Source organism: Plecotus auritus, assembly GCF_963455305.1.
Source record: "Plecotus auritus genome assembly, chromosome: X".
In the NCBI taxonomy this organism is placed as follows: Eukaryota; Metazoa; Chordata; class Mammalia; order Chiroptera; family Vespertilionidae; genus Plecotus; species Plecotus auritus.
In genome coordinates this window covers 1091861-1112491 of record NC_137784.1, presented here as the reverse complement: position 1 = coordinate 1112491, position 20631 = coordinate 1091861, and the positions used below count along the sequence as shown (strand labels likewise).

Sequence of the window (20631 nt, the reverse complement as noted above, 5' to 3'; positions counted from 1 at the left end):
GAACCCGTGACACTTTGTAGGGGGAGGAGAATGACTAGGAAATACGTCGTTTTTAAAAAATATTTTTTTTATTGCTTTCAGAGAGGAAGGGAGAGGGAAAGAGAGAAACATCCATGAGGAGAGAGAATCATGGATTGGCTGCCTTCTGGCGATCGAGCCCACAACCCGGGCATGTGCCCTTGACCGGGAATCGAACCCGGGACCCTTCAGTCCGCAGGCTGGTGCTCTATCCACTGAGCCACACCGGCGAGGGCAGGAATGAGCCTTAATAAATACTTTTTTGTGGGCCTTTTTGGGGGGTGATGGAAAAACCCTAGAATCCGACAGAGGTGACGGTGTGAAACCTGTTGGGTTGACTATAAACGCCTCTGTAATGGTAGATTTATTAAAGGGTTTAAAAAGGTGACGTGTGTGTTTTGTGTTTTGTGGTGGTTTTTATCTATTTTTGCACAATAATAAAATAAAAATAAAAATAAAAATAAAAATAAAAATAAAAATAAAATAATATAAAAATAAAATAATAAAAATAAATTAAAATAAAATAAAAATAAAATAAAAATAAAAAAACAGCGCCAACTGTATGGGGATGCAAAAATGTGGTCCTCGCGCGCCCTCTGCTGGTCGCTTGGAGAAATGGCAGGGAGCTGACAGGGCGGGGCCCAGGTGGCGACCCATCCTTTACCTGACGGTGCTGTTGCCATAGCAACATAAGTCCCCAATCCCCAGGTCATCCACCATCAGCAGGACAATATTGGGCCTCGAATTCCTGGTCACGAACGTCCCCCGGAGACCCCCAAAGAGGCCACACAGGGACACCCACAGCCGGAGGTTCCTGAAAAGTAATTTTTTGGGGGAGAAAAGCAAACAGATAAACAAAATATCCAAAAAAAAACAAAAAAAACCCAACATTATCCATTCATGTTTGCATTTGAAGCAACTTAAGAAAAGGAAGCCCTAGGCCAAGGTGGATCAGTTGGTGGGGCGTCTTTGCGTGCACCGAGGGGGTCCCGGGTTCGACTCCCGGTCAAGGTCACAGGCCCGGGGTGTGGGCTCCATCCCCAGTCGGGGGTGTGCAGGAGGCAGCCAATCAATGATTCTCTCTCATCATGGATGTTTCTCTCTCTCCCTTCTTCTCTCTAAAAAGTCTACAAAAATATACACTGAGCCCTAACCGGTGTGGCTCAGTGGATAGAGCGTCGGCCTGTGGACTGAAGGGTCCCGGGTTCGATTCCGGTCAAGGGCATGGACCTCGGTGGCGGGCACATCCCCAGTAGGAGGTGTGCAGGAGGCAGCTGATCAATGTTTCTCTCTCATCGATGTTTCTAGCTCTCTATCCCTCTCTCCCTTCCTCTCCGTAAAATATCAATAAAATATATTTAAAATATATATATATATATATATATATATATATATATATATATATATATATATGGAGTGGCCAGATTATGATGATCTCTGAATGCATACTAATCTGGCCACTCAGTATATATATATATATTAGAGGCCCGGTGCATGAATCCGTGCATGGGTGGGGTCCGGCCAGCCTGGCCAGGGGGAGGGGACATGGGCGGTTGGCCGGCCTGCCTGCTGGTCGAACTCCTGGTCGAGGGGACCATGTGCATATGAGCCTTTTATTCTATAGGATGGACACGGAGTGGCCAGATGATGATGTGTTCAGAGATCATCCTCATCTGGCCGCTCCGTGTATATAGCCCTGGCCAGTTTAGCTCAGTGGTTAGAGTGTCGGCCCACAGACCAAAGGTTTGCGGGTTCGATTCCCGGTCAAAGGCACGCACCTGGGTTGCAGGCTCAATGCCAGGCCCTGGTCAGGATGCATGCAGGAGGCAACCCATCCATGGTTCTCTCTCCCATCAATGTCTCTCTCTCTCTCTCTCCCTCTCTCTCTCTCTCTCTCTCTCTCCCTTCCTCTCTCTCTCTAAAAACCAATGGGGGGAAAATATCCTCCAGTGAGGATTAAATGAATATATAAATAAATAAGAAGATACCATTAAAAAAATAAAAATAAAAAAATATATATGTATTTTTTTAAAAATCTCTGGTACATTTACCCAACTTTTCTGCCCTGTGCTCTCTGTACTCCTAAACAATTGGCCCACCCAAGGGTGTCCTTAAAATTCCTACTGTGGTTCTAGCTGATTTAGCTCAGTGGATAGAGCATCAGCCTGCGGACCGAAGGGTCCCGGGTTCGATTCCCAGTCAAGAGCACATGCCCATGTTGCCCATTCGATCCCCAGCAGGGGGCGTGCAGGAGGCAGCCGATCCGTGATTCCCTCTCTTCATGGGTGTTTCTATCTCTCTCTCCCTCTCCCTTCTTCTCTGAAAACAATAAAGATATATTTTTTAAATAAAATAAAAAAATCAATGGGAAAAAATATCCTCTGGTGAGGATTAAGTGAATAAATGAATGAATGAATGAATGAATGAATATATACCATCCTATATAATAAAAGCCTAATATGCTATTGTCCAACTGTTCAACAGGTCAACCAGTCGCTATGACGTGCACTGACCACCAGGGGGCAGACAGTCAGCCAGTTGACTAGTCGCTATGATGTGCACTGACCACCAGGGGGCAGACAGTCAACCGGTTGACCACTCGCTATGACGTGCACTGACCACCAGGGGGCAGACAGTCAACCAGTTGACCACTCGCTATGACGTGCCCTGACCACCAGGGGGCAGATGCTCCGACCAGTAGGTTATCTTGCTGCTGGGGTCCGGCCGATCGGGACTGAGTGAGACGGGCCGGACACGCCCTGGAGCCCTCCCGCGGTCCCTCCCCGGCTGGCCAACCTCCCGCGTCCCTCGCCGGCCCCGATCCTGCACCGGTGAGGTCCCTCGGCCTGGCCTGCGCCCTCTCGCCATCCGGGACCCCTCGGGGGATGTCGGAGAGCCAGCCAGGCCGAGGGACCCCACTGGTGCAAGAATTCGTGCACCGGGCCTCTAGTTAAAAAATATATGTATATATTTTTTAAATCTTTGGTACATTTACACAACTATTCTGTCCTCTGCTCTCCATACTTTTAAACAATTCGCCCATCCATGGGTGCCCTTAAAATTCCTACCGTGGCCTTAACTGGTGTGGCTCAGTGGATAGAGCGTCGGCCTGCGGACTGAAGGGTCCCGGGTTCGATTCCGGTCAAGGGCATGTACCTTGGTTGCGGGCACATCCCCAGTAGGAGGTGTGCAGGAGGCAGCTGATGGATGTTTTTAACTCTCTCTCCCTCTCCCTTCCTCTCTGTAAAAAATCAATAGGATATATTTTAAAAAATTCTAAAAATAAAAAATTCCTACCGTGATCCATGACTTTGGATCCGTGTGGCCTCCATTTTGGAATTCCTCCTGCCTTTGGCCCCACAAACTCCCACACGGGCCAGCTGTCCTTCCCGAGATACACATCACTTCCTCCGGACAAAAGCTGTCCTCTTCGACCCCCTCCGCCCACACCCCACACCCCCGTGCAGTCCCCGTCCCCCTTATCCAGGCCCCATAGATCAAGCAGATCCCGTGTCGGCCAGGATGGAGAAGACAGCCAGCCGTGGGCAAACTATGGCCCGTGGGCCGGATCCGGCCCGTTCGGCTCTTCTATCCGGCCCGCGGAGCCGAAAGAGCGGAGGGTTCTCTTGCTCTCCCCTCCGCTCCTTTACTTTGAATTTATATTCGTTCACACAAACGCTCCATCCATGCTTTTGTTCCGGCCCTCCGGTCCAGTTGAAGAACCCATGGTGGCCCTCGAGTCAAAAAGTTTGCCCACCCCTGAATAGACCAAGACCCCACCTCTGGAGGCGGAGAGAATGACGAAGGTTTGGAATGCTGTGGACTCACCGGTCAGAGGAGGGCTGTCTCATCGCTTCCGATTCTGTACCCTGCCGAAGGAATGGATAAACTCAGACCATCGGTGCCGGAGACCAAGATCAGGGCGAATACACAGAGTGGCCAGACGATGGTGCGTTCAGAGATCATCTGATCATGTGGCCACTGGGTGTATAAAAGCTCAGCAACCGATGGCGGAATGACCGGAACGACCGGTGGCTGGGATGCTCACTGTGGCAGCCAACCAGCCTGATCCGGGCCCCAAGGGGGCCCCAACCTCCCGACGGGGGGCGGGGCCAGCTGGCCAACTGCCTGTGGCCCCTCCCCCTGTCGGCCCAGCCCCATGGGGCCCCATCAGGGTGGGCCGGCCGGATCTCAACTGTGCATGAATTTGTGCACTGGGCCTCCAGTAAATACATACATTAAATTAAATTAAATTAAATTAAATTAAATTAAATTAAATTAAATTAAATTAAATTAAATTAAAATAAAATAAATCAGGAGGTTGCATGCCTTCATGCCCTGAGTCTCTTTGATCACCAGACCCCCTAATTGTACAAGCTCATTTCCCAGCCCCGGGTGAAATCTAAACAGTCATTACTTTTACGGGCCCTTTCATCCGAGGACACAGCGGGGTCACCTGGGTGTTTATCTCCCAGAGGCGCCCCGATCCTCCCCCAGGAAGGACGGTCATTATACCGTCTGTCCCACTCTGACCCGGATCCCGTGGGCTCCGGAGTGGGCGGCCGCTGCCAGACACACTCATACACTTAAACACAGCCTGCCCGTCCATTAAAGAGAGCTCTCTGTTCAGACGGATGACCTCAGAGAGTCCAGCCGGGGAAAGGAGCCGGGGACATCCCTACGTTTTCCCAATAAACGCGACTCTCCTGTCTTCTCCTCCACTCCCTGGAAACGTGTAATTACACACCAACCCCAGGTCGGTGTAGATAATGGATACATGATGGACAGGTAGGTGATGGATGGGTAGATAGATAGATAGATAGATAGATAGATAGATAGATAGATAGATACATAGATACATAGATAGATACATAGATACATAGATACATAGATAAGCAGATAGATGATGGATAGATAGATAATGGATAGATAGATGAGAGATGAGAGATAGATAGATGATAGATAGATAGATAGATAGATGATAGATAAATAGATAGATAGATAGATGATAGATGATAGATGATAGAGGATAGATATGTAGATGACAGATGACAGATAGATGATAGATGGATGAGTGCATGGGTGAATGGGTGGATGGATGGATGGATGGATGGATGGATGGATGGATGGAAGGACAATAGATGTTACATAAATAAATAGATGATGACTAGATAATGGATAGATATAGGTAGATGGATGGATGGATGATAGATAATGGATAGATGACAGATAATAGATGATATGTACATAGCAGATAGATAAAGGATAGAGATGTAGATGACAGATGATGGATAGATAGATTGGTGCATAGAAGGATGAATGGAATGTTGGATGATAAGATAGATGCTACATAATTACATAGATGATAAACAGATAATAGATGAAAGAAGATAGATGATAGATAGATGATAGATAGATAGATAGATAGATAGATAGATAGATAAATGATAGATATGTAGATGACAGATAGATGAGGGATAGATAATAGATGGGTGGACGGATGGATGGAAAGATAGATTATATATAAATAAATGATGATAAATAGATCATGGATAATGATAGATAGATAGATAGATAGATAGATGATATAATAGATAGATAGATATATGATAGACAATGTGTAGATGACAGATAGATGATTGGTAGATGATAGATGGATGGATGGAAGGATGAGTGGAAGGTTAGATGGACAGATAAATACTACATAAAAAATAAACGATAAATAGATAATGGATAGATGATAGATAAGTAGATAGATAGACAGATAAGAGATAATGGATAGATGATAAATAATAGATAATGTATAGATAGATGAGAGATGAGAGATAGATGATAGATAGGTAGATACATAGATAGATAGATAGATAGATAGATAGATAGATAGATAGATGATAGATAGATAGATAGATAGATGATAGACAGATGATAGATAGATAGATAGATGATAGATAGATAGATAGTAGATAGATAGATAGATAGATAGATAGATGATAGATAGATAGATAGATAGATAGATAGATAGATGATAGACAGATGATAGATAGATAGATAGATAGATAGATAGATGATAGATAGATAGATAGATAGATAGTAGATAGATAGATAGATAGATGATAGATAGATAGATAGATAGATAGATAGATGATAGATAGATAGATGATAGATAGATAGATAGATAGATGATAGACAGATGATAGATAGATAGATAGATAGATAGATAGATAGATAGATAGATAGTAGATAGTAGATAGATAGATAGATAGTAGATAGTAGATAGATAGATAGAGATAGATGATAGATGGATAGATAGATGATAGATAGATGGATAGATAGATAGATAGATAGAGAGAGAGAGAGAGATGATAGATGGATAGATAGATAGATGATAGATAGATGGATAGATAGATAGATAGATAGATAGATAGATAGTAGATAGTAGATAGATAGTAGATAGATAATGGATTGAGAGATACAAGATAGAGAGTCAGGATTCTTCACTCAGCACTGTTGACATTCATCAGGGCTGGACCATGCTCTATGGGGAGGCAACCAATCAATGTGTCCCTCTCACATCAATATTTCTCTTTCTCTTTCTCTCTCTCTCTCTCTCTCTCAATGGGAAAAAAATATCCCCGGGAGAGGATTTTTTTTAAAAAGAAGAGGAATAAGCTATTGATTCAGACAAGGTCAGTCCGTCATGCACCTGGAAATGAGTGTGCTGAGGGAAAGAGGCCAGACAGACAACATTATATTGCAAAATCCCACTTACGTAAAATTCCAGAAAATGAGAGAGAGAGAGAGAGAGAGAGAGAGAGAGAGAGAGAGAGAGAGAGGGAGCTGATGTGCTGATTTAATAACACAAATACTTGCCCTAGCCAGTTTGGCTCAGTGGTTATAGCGTCGGCCTGTGGACTGAAGGGTCCTGGGTTCGAATCCAGTCAAGGGCACATGCCCGGGTTGTGGGCTCGATCCCCAGGAGGGGGCGTGCAGGAGGCAGCCGATCCATGATTCTCTGTCCTCATGGATGTTTCTATCTCTCTCTCCCTCTCCCTTCCTCTCTGAAATCAATACAAATATATTTTTTAAATTTTTTAAAACTCAAAGTGGATTAAAGCCTTTCATGTTAGACTCGAAACCATAAAAATTCTAGAAGAAAACATGGGGAATAAAATATAAGACATTTCTTCTTTATTTTTAATCTCTTTTTGTTTTCTTTAGCAACTATTTCACATTTTTTAAAAATATATTTCAGGAAAAATGATCGTAACTATAATAATGTTACATGCAATAAACATTAATATCTCAAGAAATATGATTTTAAGTATGATAATGTGACATGCATTACACACCAGTTATTCAAGAAAATAATGATCTTACATATAATGATGTTACACTCAGGAAACATTCATATTTCAAGCATGAAAGGATTTTAAATATAATAATGTCACCAAGACAGTACTAACACATTCCGATGTCACAAACGTTGTAGGAAATGTTAAAAATCTGCAAATAACAGGATCGCTTCTATTATATTCTAGAATATTTTCCCCTCTGGCTCTATTTTTTGTTCATCAGTTTATGTCGTTCGATCCATTATATTCCACAAATGAGCGAGATCGTATAATATTTGTGTTTCTCCGACTGCCTTATCTCACTCCGCACGATGCTTTTAAAGTCTGTTTTGTTGTATGTGAGTTTTGTTTTCTTTCTTTTCCATTTGCATGGAAAGGTTTCCTTCATCCCTTCACTTCCATCCTCTGTGTGTTAACAGTTTTTAAATTAAAAAAAAAAATCTATACTAATAAAAAGGGTAATATGCTAATGAGACCGGACATCTTCCAGACATCCTCCCGGACAAAGCCACGGTGGTGGGGCTGAGGCAGAGGCGGTTAGGGGTGATCAGGTCGGCAGGGGAGAGCAGTTAGGGGTGATCAGGCCGGCAGGGGAGAGCAGTTAGGGGCGATCAGGCCGGCAGGGGAGAGCAGTTAGGGGCGATCAGGCCGGCAGGGGAGAGCAGTTAGGGGCGATCAGGCCGGCAGGGGAGAGCAGTTAGGGGCGATCAGGCCGGCAGGGGAGAGCAGTTAGGGGCGATCAGGCTGGCAGGGGAGAGCAGTTAGGGGAGATCAGGCCGGCAGGGGAGAGCAGTTAGGGGGGATCAGGCAGGCAGGGGAGCAGTTAGGGCGATCAGGCCGGTAGCGGAGAGCTATTAGGGGCGATCAGGCCGGCAGGGGAGAGCAGTTAGGGGCGATCAGTCAGGCAGGCAGGTGAGCGGTTAGGAGCCAGCGGTCCCGGATTGCGAGAGGGATGTCCAACTGTCGGTTTAGGCCGGGATCGGGCCTAAACCAGCAGTCGGCCATCCCCCGAGGGGTCCCGGTTTGGAGAGGGTGCAGGCTGGGCTGAGGGACCCTCCCCACACCACCACCACCACCACCATCACCGTGCACAAAATTCATGCACCGGGCCTCTCGTAAGTAATAAAACGAACACTCCCCTATCCACTCTGAACCCCACAGGCCACGTCTGCACACAGAACGGGAGAAATTAGAGTCTTACTCACTCAACACAGCTGTCCCTCCGTCTCCGGCATTTGCGAACTGGAGTCTCCCGGCTCTGAGCTCCCCTCGTCTGGTGATGAACATCAAATACGTATTCAGGTATGAGGGTCAAGCCAGGCCGGAGTCTGTCAATCATTTTGTGTTGTTTTTTTTTTTTATAGTTAAACACCACCCACCTACCCGGACAGCGGCTACTACATAGTCATTTAGCGATGAGCTCATTTGTCCCCATCGTCTGACGGGTACGCAACCCACACGCGTGTAATTAAGGGGGTTTCATTGACATGGGGTAGGTTTCCTGACGAGATCCTTGTTTGGAAACGTAACCCAGGCGTACAGATCAGCAGTTAAAAGAAGAGGGAATGTAGGGTGTCCCTGACGCCACCCCCCACCCCCCCCAAAAAAAATGTATGCACATTTTCACAGCTGATAACTCTCTTAATGTTCACTCCTTTTCAGGTTTAACTGATTTGAAATAATGGTTGTGTGGGGTGGCATTTTTTTGGTTTTTTTTTCTAATTCTCAGCTGAGGATATTTTCCCAATGATTTTTTTAGAGAGAGTGGAAGGGAGTGGGAAAGGCAGAGAGAAACATCGATGTGAGAGAGACACACGGATGGGTTGCCTCCTGCACGCACCCCGGACTAGGGCCCGGGCCAGGGAGCCGCCTGCAACTGAGGTACGTGCCCTTGACCTGGAATCGAACCCGGGACCGACCCTTCAGTCCGCAGGCCAATGCTCTCTCCACTGAGCCACACCGGCCATGGCCTAGTAATTTCTTTTTTTAAAAAAATGTATTGTTATTGATTTCAGAGGGAGGGGAGAGGGAGGGAGAGATGGAAACATCCATGAGGAGAGAGAATCATGGACCGGCTGCCTCCTGCACGCCCCCTACTGGGGATCGAGCCTGCAACCCGGGCACTTGCCCTTGACTGGAATCGAACCCAGGACCCTTCAGTCCACAGGCCAATGTTCTATCCACTGAGCCACACCAGGTAGAGCAAGGTATGTGCCCTTGACCGGAATCGAACCCGGGACCCTTCGGTCTGCAGGCCAATGTTCTATCCACTGAGCCACACTGAGCCACACCAGGGAGAGCAAGGTATGTGCCCTTGACCGGAATCGAACCCGGGACCCTTCGGTCTGCAGGCCGACGCTCTATCCACTGAGCCACACCAAGTAGAGCAAGGCATGTGCCCTTGACCGGAATCGAACCCGGGACCCTTCAGTCCGCAGGCCAACGTTCTACCCACTGAGCCACACCAGGTAGAGCAAGGTACGTGCCCTTGACCGAAATCGAACCCGGGACCCTTTGGTCCACAGGCCAATGTTCTACCCACTGAGCCACACCAGGTAGAGCAAGGTGTGTGCCCTTGACCGGAATCGAACCCGGGACCCTTCGGTCCGCAGGCCAATGTTCTATCCACTGAGCCACACTGAGCCACACCAGGGAGAGCAAGGTACGTGCCCTTGACCGGAATCGAACCCGGGACCCTTCGGTCTGCAGGCCGACGCTCTATCCACTGAGCCACACCAGCCAGGGCTGAATACATTTTTATTTTTGTCAAGGCCTTTTTTTTTTTTTTTTTCAAACGGATCACAGGCCCTGGTGACAACGAGAAGCGATGGAATCGCACACATGGGTCCACAATTGTCTGTTTTGTATCGTAAACTTTATCCGTTATGTGTCCCCATTTTAAAAAAATAAAAATGTCTAGTGGCCCTTTAGGTAAATTTTGTTGTTGTTGTTGTTCAAAACTTACTCTGGCCCCGGCCGGTGTGGCTCAGTGGATAGAGCGTCGGCCTGTGGACTGAAGGGTCCCGGGTTCGATTCCCGGTCAAGGGCACCTGCCCGGGTTGCAGGCTCCATCCCCAGTAGGGGGCGTGCAGGAGGCAGCTGATCCATGATTCTCTATCATCACTGATGTTTCTCTCTCCCTCTCCTTTCCTGTCTGAAATCAATAAATATATATTTTTCAAAAGCTATAAAAAATGATTCATTTCTGAAGATTCTTTTTTTTTTTTTTTAAATGTTTTTTTAAAATATTGATTTCAGAGACAGAGAAATCTCCTGGGGATCGAACCTCGAATTCATGGTTCGTAGGTCAACGCTTCACCCCTGAGCCACACCAGCTCAGTGGCTATTGATTTTTTTTCTTTTTTTAGGTAGAAATAGGGAGAAAGGAAAACATCAGTTTGTTGATCCACTTATTTATTATGCATTCATTTGCTTGCTTATTTTCTTTATTATTTTTTTTTTATTTCAGGGAGGAAGGGAGAGGGAGAGAGAAACATCCAGGAGGAGAGAGAATCATGGACCGGCTGCCTCCTGCACGCCCCCTACTGGTTGGGGATGGAGCCCACACCCCGGGCCTGTGCCCTTGACCGGGAATCGAACCCGGGACCCTCCAGTCTGCAGGCCGACGCTCTATCCACTGAGCCACACCAGCCAGCTAGGGCCTGCTTGCTTCTTGTATGTACCCTGACCGGGGCTCGAACCCGCAACCTGGGCAGATGGGGACCATGTTCTGACCTACAGAGCTGCCGGGCCAGGCCTGAAACAATATTTTTATTTTTATTTATTTATTTTTTAAAAATATATTTTATTGATTTTTTTACAGAGAGGAAGGGAGAGGGAGAGAGAGTTAGAAACATCAATGATGAGAGAGAAACATCCATCAGCTGCCTCCTGCACGCCCCCCACCTGGGGATGTGCCCGCCACCAAGGTCCATGCCCTTGACCGGAATCGAACCCGGGACCCTTCCGTCCGCAGGCCGAGGCTCTACCCACTGACCCACACCGGCCGGGGCTGAAACAATATTTTTAAACCTTTAGCACACACAGTGCGAGGCAAGCAGTTTTCAAGCAGCGGACACATCCGTCAGGCACAGTCATCCTTCCAGAATGATGAAGGGTGAGGACTTAATAATAATAATACATGCACTACACATTCATATTTTAAGGAAAATGATCTTAAATATAATAATACATGCACTCAGCATTCATATTTTAAGAAAAATGAACTTAAATATAATAATACATGCACTCAGCATTCATATTTTAAGAAAAATGAACTTAAATATAATAATACATGCACTAAACACTCATATTTTAAGGAAAAATGATCTTAAATATAATAATATTACATGCACTGAACATTCATATTTTAAGAAAAAGGATCTTAAATATAATAATAATACATGCACTAAACACTCATATTTTAAGAAAAATGATCTTAAATATAATAATACATGCACTAAACACTCATATTTTAAGAAAAATGATCTTAAATATAATAATACATGCACTACACATTCATATTTTAAGGAAAATGATCTTAAATATAATAATATATGCACTCAGCATTCATATTTTAAGAAAAATGATCTTAAATATAATAATACATGCACTACACATTCATATTTTAAGAAAAATGATCTTAAATATAATAATACATGCACTACACATTCATATTTTAAGAAAAAGGATCTTAAATATAATAATACATGCACTACACATTCATATTTTAAGAAAAAGGATCTTAAATATAATAATACATGCACTAAACACTCATATTTTAAGAAAAATGATCTTAAATATAATAATACATGCACTACACATTCATATTTTAAGGAAAAATGATCTTAAATATAATAATAATACATGCACTACACATTCATATTTTAAGAAAAATGATCTTAAATATAATAATATATGCACTACACATTCATATTTTAAGAAAAATGATCTTAAATATAATAATATTACATGCACTACACATTCATATTTTAAGGGAAAAAATGATCTTAAATATAATAATATTACATGCACTACACATTCATATTTTAAGGGGAAAAATGACCTTAAATATAATAATAATACATGCACTACACATTCACATTTTAAGGGAAAAAATGACCTTAAATATAATAATATTACACGCACTGAACATTCATAGGCGTCCTCAGAAACGGACGAGGACTGAACGTTCCAGAGAGATGAGCCAACCCAGCCGTTTCATCGGATAAAACTCCAGACAAGTTTGCTCAAGGCCTTGGGATCTGTTTCCAAACCAGGGGGTGGCTGTTGAAGTTCGAAACGGCTTTTCTAGAATAAAAATCTTTTTTTAAAAAAAGAAAAAAATAGGACCCCCCCCGAAGGAAGGCAATTTTTTTTAAAAAAAAATAAAAAATGTATTTGTATGGATTTCAGAGAGAGGAAGGGAGAGGGAGTGAGAGAGAAACATCCAGGAGGAGAGAGAACCACGGACCGGCTGCCTCCTGCACGCCCCCTCCTGGTGGGGGATGGAGCCCGCAACCCCGGGCAGGTGCCCTTGACCGGGGGAATCGAACCCGGGACCTCTTGGTTGCTAGGTCGATGCTCAACCATTGAGCCACACTGGCCGGTCATTTTCATTGATTTTTTTTTTTTAGAGCGAGTGGAAGGGAGGGAGAGAGAGAGAGAGAGAGAGAGAGAGAGAGAGAGGCATGACCCCTTTGTGGCCAGGCTGACGCTCTAACCACTGAGCTACACCCTCTAAGGCCAGGATCAACTTTTGTTTGTTAATTCTCAACCGAGGATGTTGTGGGGTTTTTTTTGTTTTGTTTTGTTTTGTTTTGTTTTCCCCCATTGATTTTTATTTATTTTTATTTTTTGTTTTTTTATGTTTTCTTTCTTTTTATTATTTTTTTTATTTTTAAAAAAATTTTTTTAATTTATTTTATTTTATTTTTTTACATTTTTTTAAAAAATTGTTTGAAGTATTAAAAATAGTAGTACATATGTCTCTTTTTTCCCCCCATTGACCTCCCCCCACCCTCCACTTCCCCCCAGTACATGCCCCATTGATTTTTAGGGAGAGAGCGGAAGAGAGAGGGAAAGACAGAGAGAAACATCGATGGGAGACAGAGACACACATGGATGGGTGGCCTCCGGCACGTGCCGGGACCCGGACCGGGGAGGGGCCTGCAACTGAGGGACGTGCCCTTGACTGGGAATCGAACCCGGGACCCTTCGGTCTGCAGGCCGACGCTCTATCCACTGAGCCACACTGGTCAGGGCATCATTTTGTAAAAATACACCGAGTGGCCAGATGATGATGATCTCTGAACACATAATATCCTGGCCACTCAGTATATATATATATATATTAGAGGCCCGGTATATATAATATATATATATTAGAGGCCCGGTGCATGAATTCGTGCATGGGTGGGGTCCGGCCAGCCTGGCCAGGGGGAGGGGACATGGGCGGTTGGCCAGCCTGCCTGCTGGTCGAACTCCCGGTCGAGGGGACCATGTGCATATGAGCCTTTTATTCTATAGGATAGACACGGAGTGGCCAGATGATTATGCGTTCAGGGATCATCATAATCTGGCCACTCCGTGTATATACATATATATTTTTTCCCTGGCTGGTGTTGCTCAGTGGTTAGAGCGTCGCCCTGCGGACTGATGGGTCCCGGGTTCGATTCCCGGTCAAGGGCACAGGCCTGGGTTGTGGGCTCCATCCCCAGCAGGGGGCTTGCAGGAGGCAGCCGATCCATGATTCTCTCTCCTCATGGATGTTTCTCTCTCTCTCTCCCTTCCTCTCTGAAATCAATAAAATATATATTAAGAGCCGAAACCGGTTTGGCTCAGTGGATAGAGCGTCGGCCTGCGGACGGAAGGGTCCCGGGTTCGATTCCGGTCCAGGGCATGGACCTTGGTGGCGGGCACATCCCCAGTGGGAGGTGTGCAGGAGGCAGCTGATGGATGTTTCTCTCTCATTGATGTTTCTAACTCTCTCTCCCTCTCCCTTCCTCTCTGTAAAAAATCAAAATATTAAAAAAAAAGAGAGAATATATATGTTTACTCAAGACCTCATCGGGTGGAGCACATTCCCGTCGTCTTTAAAAAGCATCCTGTTTACCCCCGGACGGTCTGCTTGAAATGTGAGTTGTGAAAAAAATAAAATAAATAAAGCTCCTTCCTGATATCAAAACAGAAGGAAAAAAAATTTGGCAAACGGCCCCCCAGGAGTTTATATGCAGAATATTCCATCCTCAGTCCCCCAGCAGTCATTTGCACGTAGGCCTGCCTGTGGTCTCGCCGATATTGTGTCTTTATTTATTTTTATTTTTTTCTTAATCTTTCTGGCTGGAAGTATTATGGCCCCGGCCGGTGTGGCTCAGTGGATAGTGCGTCAGCCTGCGGACGGAAGGGTCCCGGGTTCGATTCCCGGTCAAGGGCATGTACCTTGGTGGCGGGCACATCCCCAGGTGGAGGTGTGCAGGAGGCAGCTGATGGATGTTTCTCTCTCATCGATGTTTCTGACTCTCTGTCCCTCTCCCTTCCTCTCTGTAAAAAAATCAACAAAATATATTTTTAAAATCAATAAATAAATAAAATTGTTTTTCTAGAAATATTTATGTTTAGTGCATGTATTATTATATTTAAGGTCGTTTTTCTTAAAATACGAATGTTTAGTGCACGTAATATTATTATATTTAAGACCGTTTTTCTTAAGATGTCAATGTGTATTGCAAGAACCATTATTATATTTAAAATGGTTTTTCTAGAAATATTTATGTTTGGAGCACGTAATATTATTATATTTAAGATCGTTTTTCTTAGAATGTGAATGTTGATTGCATGTAGCAATATATTTGAAATCGTTTTACTTGAAATAAATTAAATTAATTAATTAAAAAAAATAAAATGTACAAAAATTTTTTTCAGACAGAAACTTCCTAAAAAGAAGGAGAAAAAAAAAAAGTATACGTCTCCTATTTCCCCCCCCCTTGAACTCTCCCTGGCCACTCCTGCCCCTTTCTATGTCTTTATATTTAAAAAAAAATAAAAATAAATAAAAAATAAGTCAATGAAGAAAAAAAGAGAAAAGAAATAAATAAAGTAAAAATAAATAGAATAAAAGCGCGCACACACACACACACACAAAGAAAAACCCTACAAAATTGTCAAGCTAACTGTTCTGTGGGGTTGAGGGAAGCCAATCATGACTTTTATTTATATTTATTTTTTCTTCTGAGTGGGGGAGGGGGGGCGGTTCCGTCTCCCTGGGAATAAAGGAACCAGTGTTTTCCGAGGCCGGCATTCCTGTGTGAGGCACACATTCCTTAAAGGAGCACAGGTCCCGAAAACCCCGGAAAATTCCCTGCTGTTTCTCTGAAAACTTCCTTCGGATCCTCGGCAGTTCTGTTGCTGTTGCTGTTGCTGTTCCTCCTCCTCACCCGACATTATTTTGTCTTTCTTTTCCTTCTATTGAATTTTTCCTTATTTTTCTTTCTTTTTTTTTTCTAAAATAGAGCCTTCGCCCACCCCTACACGACCCTCTCTCTTCTGTTGGATTTTTAGAGAGAGAGTGGAAGAGGATGGGGGGACTCCTGTCTGCTACCGAGGTAGGTGGCCCAAAATGGGAATCGAACCCGGGACCCTGCAGTCCCCAGGCGGACGCTCTATCCACTGAGCCTAACTGGCTGGTGCTGGAATCATTGTTTCATATATATATTCTCAGTGGCCAGATGATGATGATCTCTGAACCCATAATAACCTGGCCACTCTGTATACAGATAGATAGATAGATGATAGATAGATAGATGATAGATAGATAGATAGATAGATAGATAGATAGATGATAGATAATTAGAGGCCTGGTGCATGAATTCGTGCATGGGTGGGGTCAGCCAGCCTGGCCAGGGGGAGGGGACGTGGGCGGTTGGCGGGCCTGCCTGCTGGTCGAACTCCTGGTCGAGGGGACAATTTGCATATGAGCCTTTTATTCTATAGGATAGACACGGAGTGGCTGGATGATGATGCGTTCAGAGATCATCCTCATCTGGCCACTCCGTGTATATTTTAATATAAAATATATTTTTATTGATTTCAGAGAGGAAGGGAGACAGAGAGAGTTATATATATATATATATATATATATATATATATATATATATATATATTGTTTATTGTTTTCAGAGCTAGAAAAGGTGGCAATGAGTTCATTGTATTTTATTTATTTATTTTTTTTTTAATTTATTTTTTAAATAAAATCCATGATGACAAAGAATCATGGATCGGCTGCCTCCTGCACGCCCCCTCCTGGGGATCGAGCCCACAACCCGGGCATTCAGGGTATCGAACCCGAGACCCTCCAGTCCGCAGGCCGACGCTCTATCCACTGAGCCACACTCGCTGGGGCTGGAATTCTTCTTTCTTATGTATTTTTTTTTCTATAAAATATATTTTTTTATTGATTTCAGAGAGGAAGGGAGACGGAGACAGAGTAATATATACGGCTTATTGTTTTCAGAGATAGAAATGGTGGCAATGAGTTCATTTTACTTATTTATTTTTATTATTTATTTCAGAGAGAAAGAGGCAGAGAGAGAGAGAAACACCCATGATGAGAGAGAATCGTGGATCAGCTGCCTCCTGCACGCCCCCAGTCCGCAGGCCGAAGCTCTATTATTTAACCGGAATTCTTTATTTAATTCATTTTATTTAATTCAGTTTATTTATTCTTTTGAAGAGTCGTCCACTGAGCCAAGCTGATTGCTGCAATTCTTTTTATTTATTTTGTTTATTTAAATTATTTTTATGGACCTGCACGCCCCCCCCCACCCCCTTACTGGGGAATCGAGCCCAATACCTGGGCATTGAGGGAATCGAACCCGGGACCATCGAGTCCTCAGGCGGACGCTCTACCCGCTGAGCCAAACCGCCCGGGGGCTGGATGCCTTGTGTGTTTGGAGAGTGAGTCAGCACCCACTGCGCATGCGTGGTGGAGCCCCGGAGGCAAGCAGAGCTCCAGCTCCTGCAAGCAGGGAGCCCGCTCACCTACCTGTGCAGGTAACTCACTGGTTTCTTTTTTTTTGGGGGGGGGACGGCGGGTAGGGGGAGGGGGCCTGGCAGGGGACCCACACCTGTCTGGCCAGCACCCCGCGATGGCTGGGTCCAGTGCGTGCGCCCTGGGAATGATTTATTTTATTTTTTTTTAAATAATTCTTTATTATTATACTGGAAACCTTTTTATTCTTGAAATGTGAATGTTTGCTGCCTGTAATATTATTATATTTAAAATCGTTTTTCTTGAATCACTGGTGTTTATTGCGTGGAGCATTATTATATCCAGAACCGTTTTTTTCTTGACGTAGTCATGTTTATGGCATGTAACATTATTATATTTAAAATCGTGTTTCTTGGACAAAAACCGTACACCTATGGATGAGGACAGTGGGGGAGGGTAAGGGCATGGGGTGGGGTGGGAGCTATGGGGGGAAAAAAAGAGGAACAACTGTAATAATCTGGACAATAAAGATTTAATTAAAAAATAAATAAGCCCTGGCCGGTGTGGCTCAGTGGATAGAGCGTCGGCCTGCGGACGGAAGGGTCCCGGGTTCGATTCCGGTCAAGGGAAAGGACCTTGGTTGCGGGCACATCCCCAGTAGGAGGTGTGCAGGAGGCAGCTGATCGATGTTTCTCTCTCATTGATGTTTCTGGCTCTCTATCCCTCTCCTCTCTCTTCCTCTCTGTAAAAAATTAATAAAATATATTTTAAAAAAAAGAATTTATTAAAAAAAATAAAAAATAAAAATAAATAAAAAATCCATAAAATATATTTTTAAAAATGTTAAAAAGTAAAAATAAATAAAAATAAAATAAATAAATAAAATAAAATCGTTTTTCTTGAGGTATTCATGTTTATTGCATGTAACATTATGATATTTAAGATCGTCTTTCTGGAAATATTAATATTTATTGCATGAAAAAAAATAAAAAACTATATGTCTCCTATTTCCCCCCCTTGAACTCTCCCTGGCCACTCCTGCCCCTTTCTATGTCTTTATATTTAAAATAAAATAAAAATAAATAAAAAATAAGTCAATGAAGAAAAAAAGAAAAAAGAAATAAATAAAGTAAAAATAAATAGAATAAAAGCACGCGCACACACACACACAAAGAAAAACCTACAAAATTGTCAAGCTAACTGTTCTGTGGGGTTGAGGGAAGCCAATCATGACTTTTACTTATATTTACTTTTTCTTCTGAGTGGGGGGAGGGGGGGCGGTTCCGTCTCCCTGGGAATAAAGGAACCAGTGTTTTCAGAGGCCGGCATTCCTGTGTGAGGCACACATTCCTTCAAGGAGCACAGATCCCGAAAACCCCGGAAAATTCCCTGCTGTTTCTCTGAAAACTTCCTTCGGATCCTCGGATCCTCGGCAGTTCTGTTGCTGTTGCTGTTGCTGTTCCTCCTCCTCACCCGACATTATTTTGTGTTTCTTTTCCTTCTATTGAATTTTTCCTTATTTTTCTTTCTTTTTTTTTTCTAAAATAGAGCCTTCGCCCACCCCTACACGACCCTCTCTCTTCTGTTGGATTTTTAGAGAGAGAGAGTGGAAGAGGATGGGGGGACTCCTGTCTGCTACTGAGGTAGGTGGCCCTAGATGGGAATCGAACCCGGGACCCTGCAGTCTGCAGGCGGACGCTCTATCCACTGAGCCAAACTGGCTGGTGCCGGAATTATTGTTTCATATATATATTCTCAGCGGCCAGATGATGATGATCTCTGAACACATAATAACCTGGCCACTCTGTATACAGATAGATAGATAGATGATAGATAGATAGATAGATAGATAGATAGATAGATAGATAGATAGATGATAGATAGATGATATAGATAGATAGATAGATAGATAGATAGATAGATAGATAGATAGATAGATGATAGATAGATAGATAATTAGAGGCCCGGTGCATGAATTCGTGCATGGGTGGGGTCCGGCCAGCCTGGCCACGGGGAGGGGACATGGGCGGTTGGCCGGCCTGCCTGCTGGTCGAACTCCTGGTCGAGGGGACCATGTGCATATTAGCCTTTTATTCTATAGGATCGACACGGAGTGGCCAGATGATGATGCGTTCAGAGATCATCGTCATCTGGCCACTCCGTGTATATTTTAATATAAAATATATTTTTATTGATTTCAGAGAGGAAGGGAGACAGAGAGAGTTATATATATATATATATTGCTTATTGTTTTCAGAGCTAGAAAAGGTGGCAATGAGTTCATTTTATTTTATTTATTTATTTTTTTATTTTATTTATTTTTAAAATAAAATCCATGATGACAAAGAATCATGGATCGGCTGCCTCCTGCACGCCCCCTCCTGGGGATCGAGCCCACAACCCGGGCATTCAGGGTATCGAACCCGAGACCCTCCAGTCCGCAGGCCGACGCTCTATCCACTGAGCCACACTCGCTGGGGCTGGAATTCTTCTTTCTTATGTATTTTTTTTTCTATAAAATATATTTTTTTATTGATTTCAGAGAGGAAGGGAGACGGAGACAGAGTAACATATACGGTTTATTGTTTTCAGAGATAGAAATGGTGGCAATGAGTTCATTTTACTTATTTATTTTTATTATTTATTTCAGAGAGAAAGAGGCAGAGAGAGAGAGAAACATCCATGATGAGAGAGAATCATGGATCGGCTGCCTCCTGCACGCCCCCTCCTGGGGATCGAGCCCACAACCCGGGCATTCAGGGTATCGAACCCGAGACCCTCCAGTCCGCAGGCCGACGCTCTATCCACTGTGCCACACTCGCTGGGGCTGGAATTCTTCTTTCTTATATATTTTTTTCTATAAAATATATTTTTTATTGATTTCAGAGAGGAAGGGAGACGGAGACAGAGTAATATATACGGCTTATTGTTTTCAGAGATAGAAATGGTGGCAGTGAGTTCATTTTATTTATTTATTTTTTATTATTTATTTCAGAGAGAAAGAGGCAGAGAGAGAGAGAAACACCCATGATGAGAGAGAATCGTGGATCAGCTGCCTCCTTCACGCCCCGCAGCTCTATTATTTAATTGGAATTCTTTATTTAATTCAGTTTATTTATTCTTTTGAAGAGTCATCCACTGAGCCAAGCCGATTGCTGCAATTCTTTTTATTTATTTTGTTTATTTAAATTATTTTTATGGACCTGCACGGCCCCCCCCCACCCCACCCCCTTACTGGGGAATCGAGCCCAATACCTGGGCATTGAGGGAATC

General features: G+C 43.7%; 1 protein-coding gene across 1 annotated transcript in view; it reads right to left on the bottom strand.

The window, feature by feature from the left end:
* Window positions 1-3869, bottom strand: part of ARSH (arylsulfatase family member H) — a gene marked incomplete at both ends in the record, with an annotated part of 62428 nt that extends 58559 nt beyond the window's left edge. Inside the window, 2 exon segments of the mRNA XM_080652267.1 lie at window positions 683-832; window positions 3847-3869. Coding sequence (XP_080508393.1) covers window positions 683-832; window positions 3847-3869 — 173 coding nt within the window.
* Between the last annotated feature and the right edge of the window lie 16762 nt (window positions 3870-20631).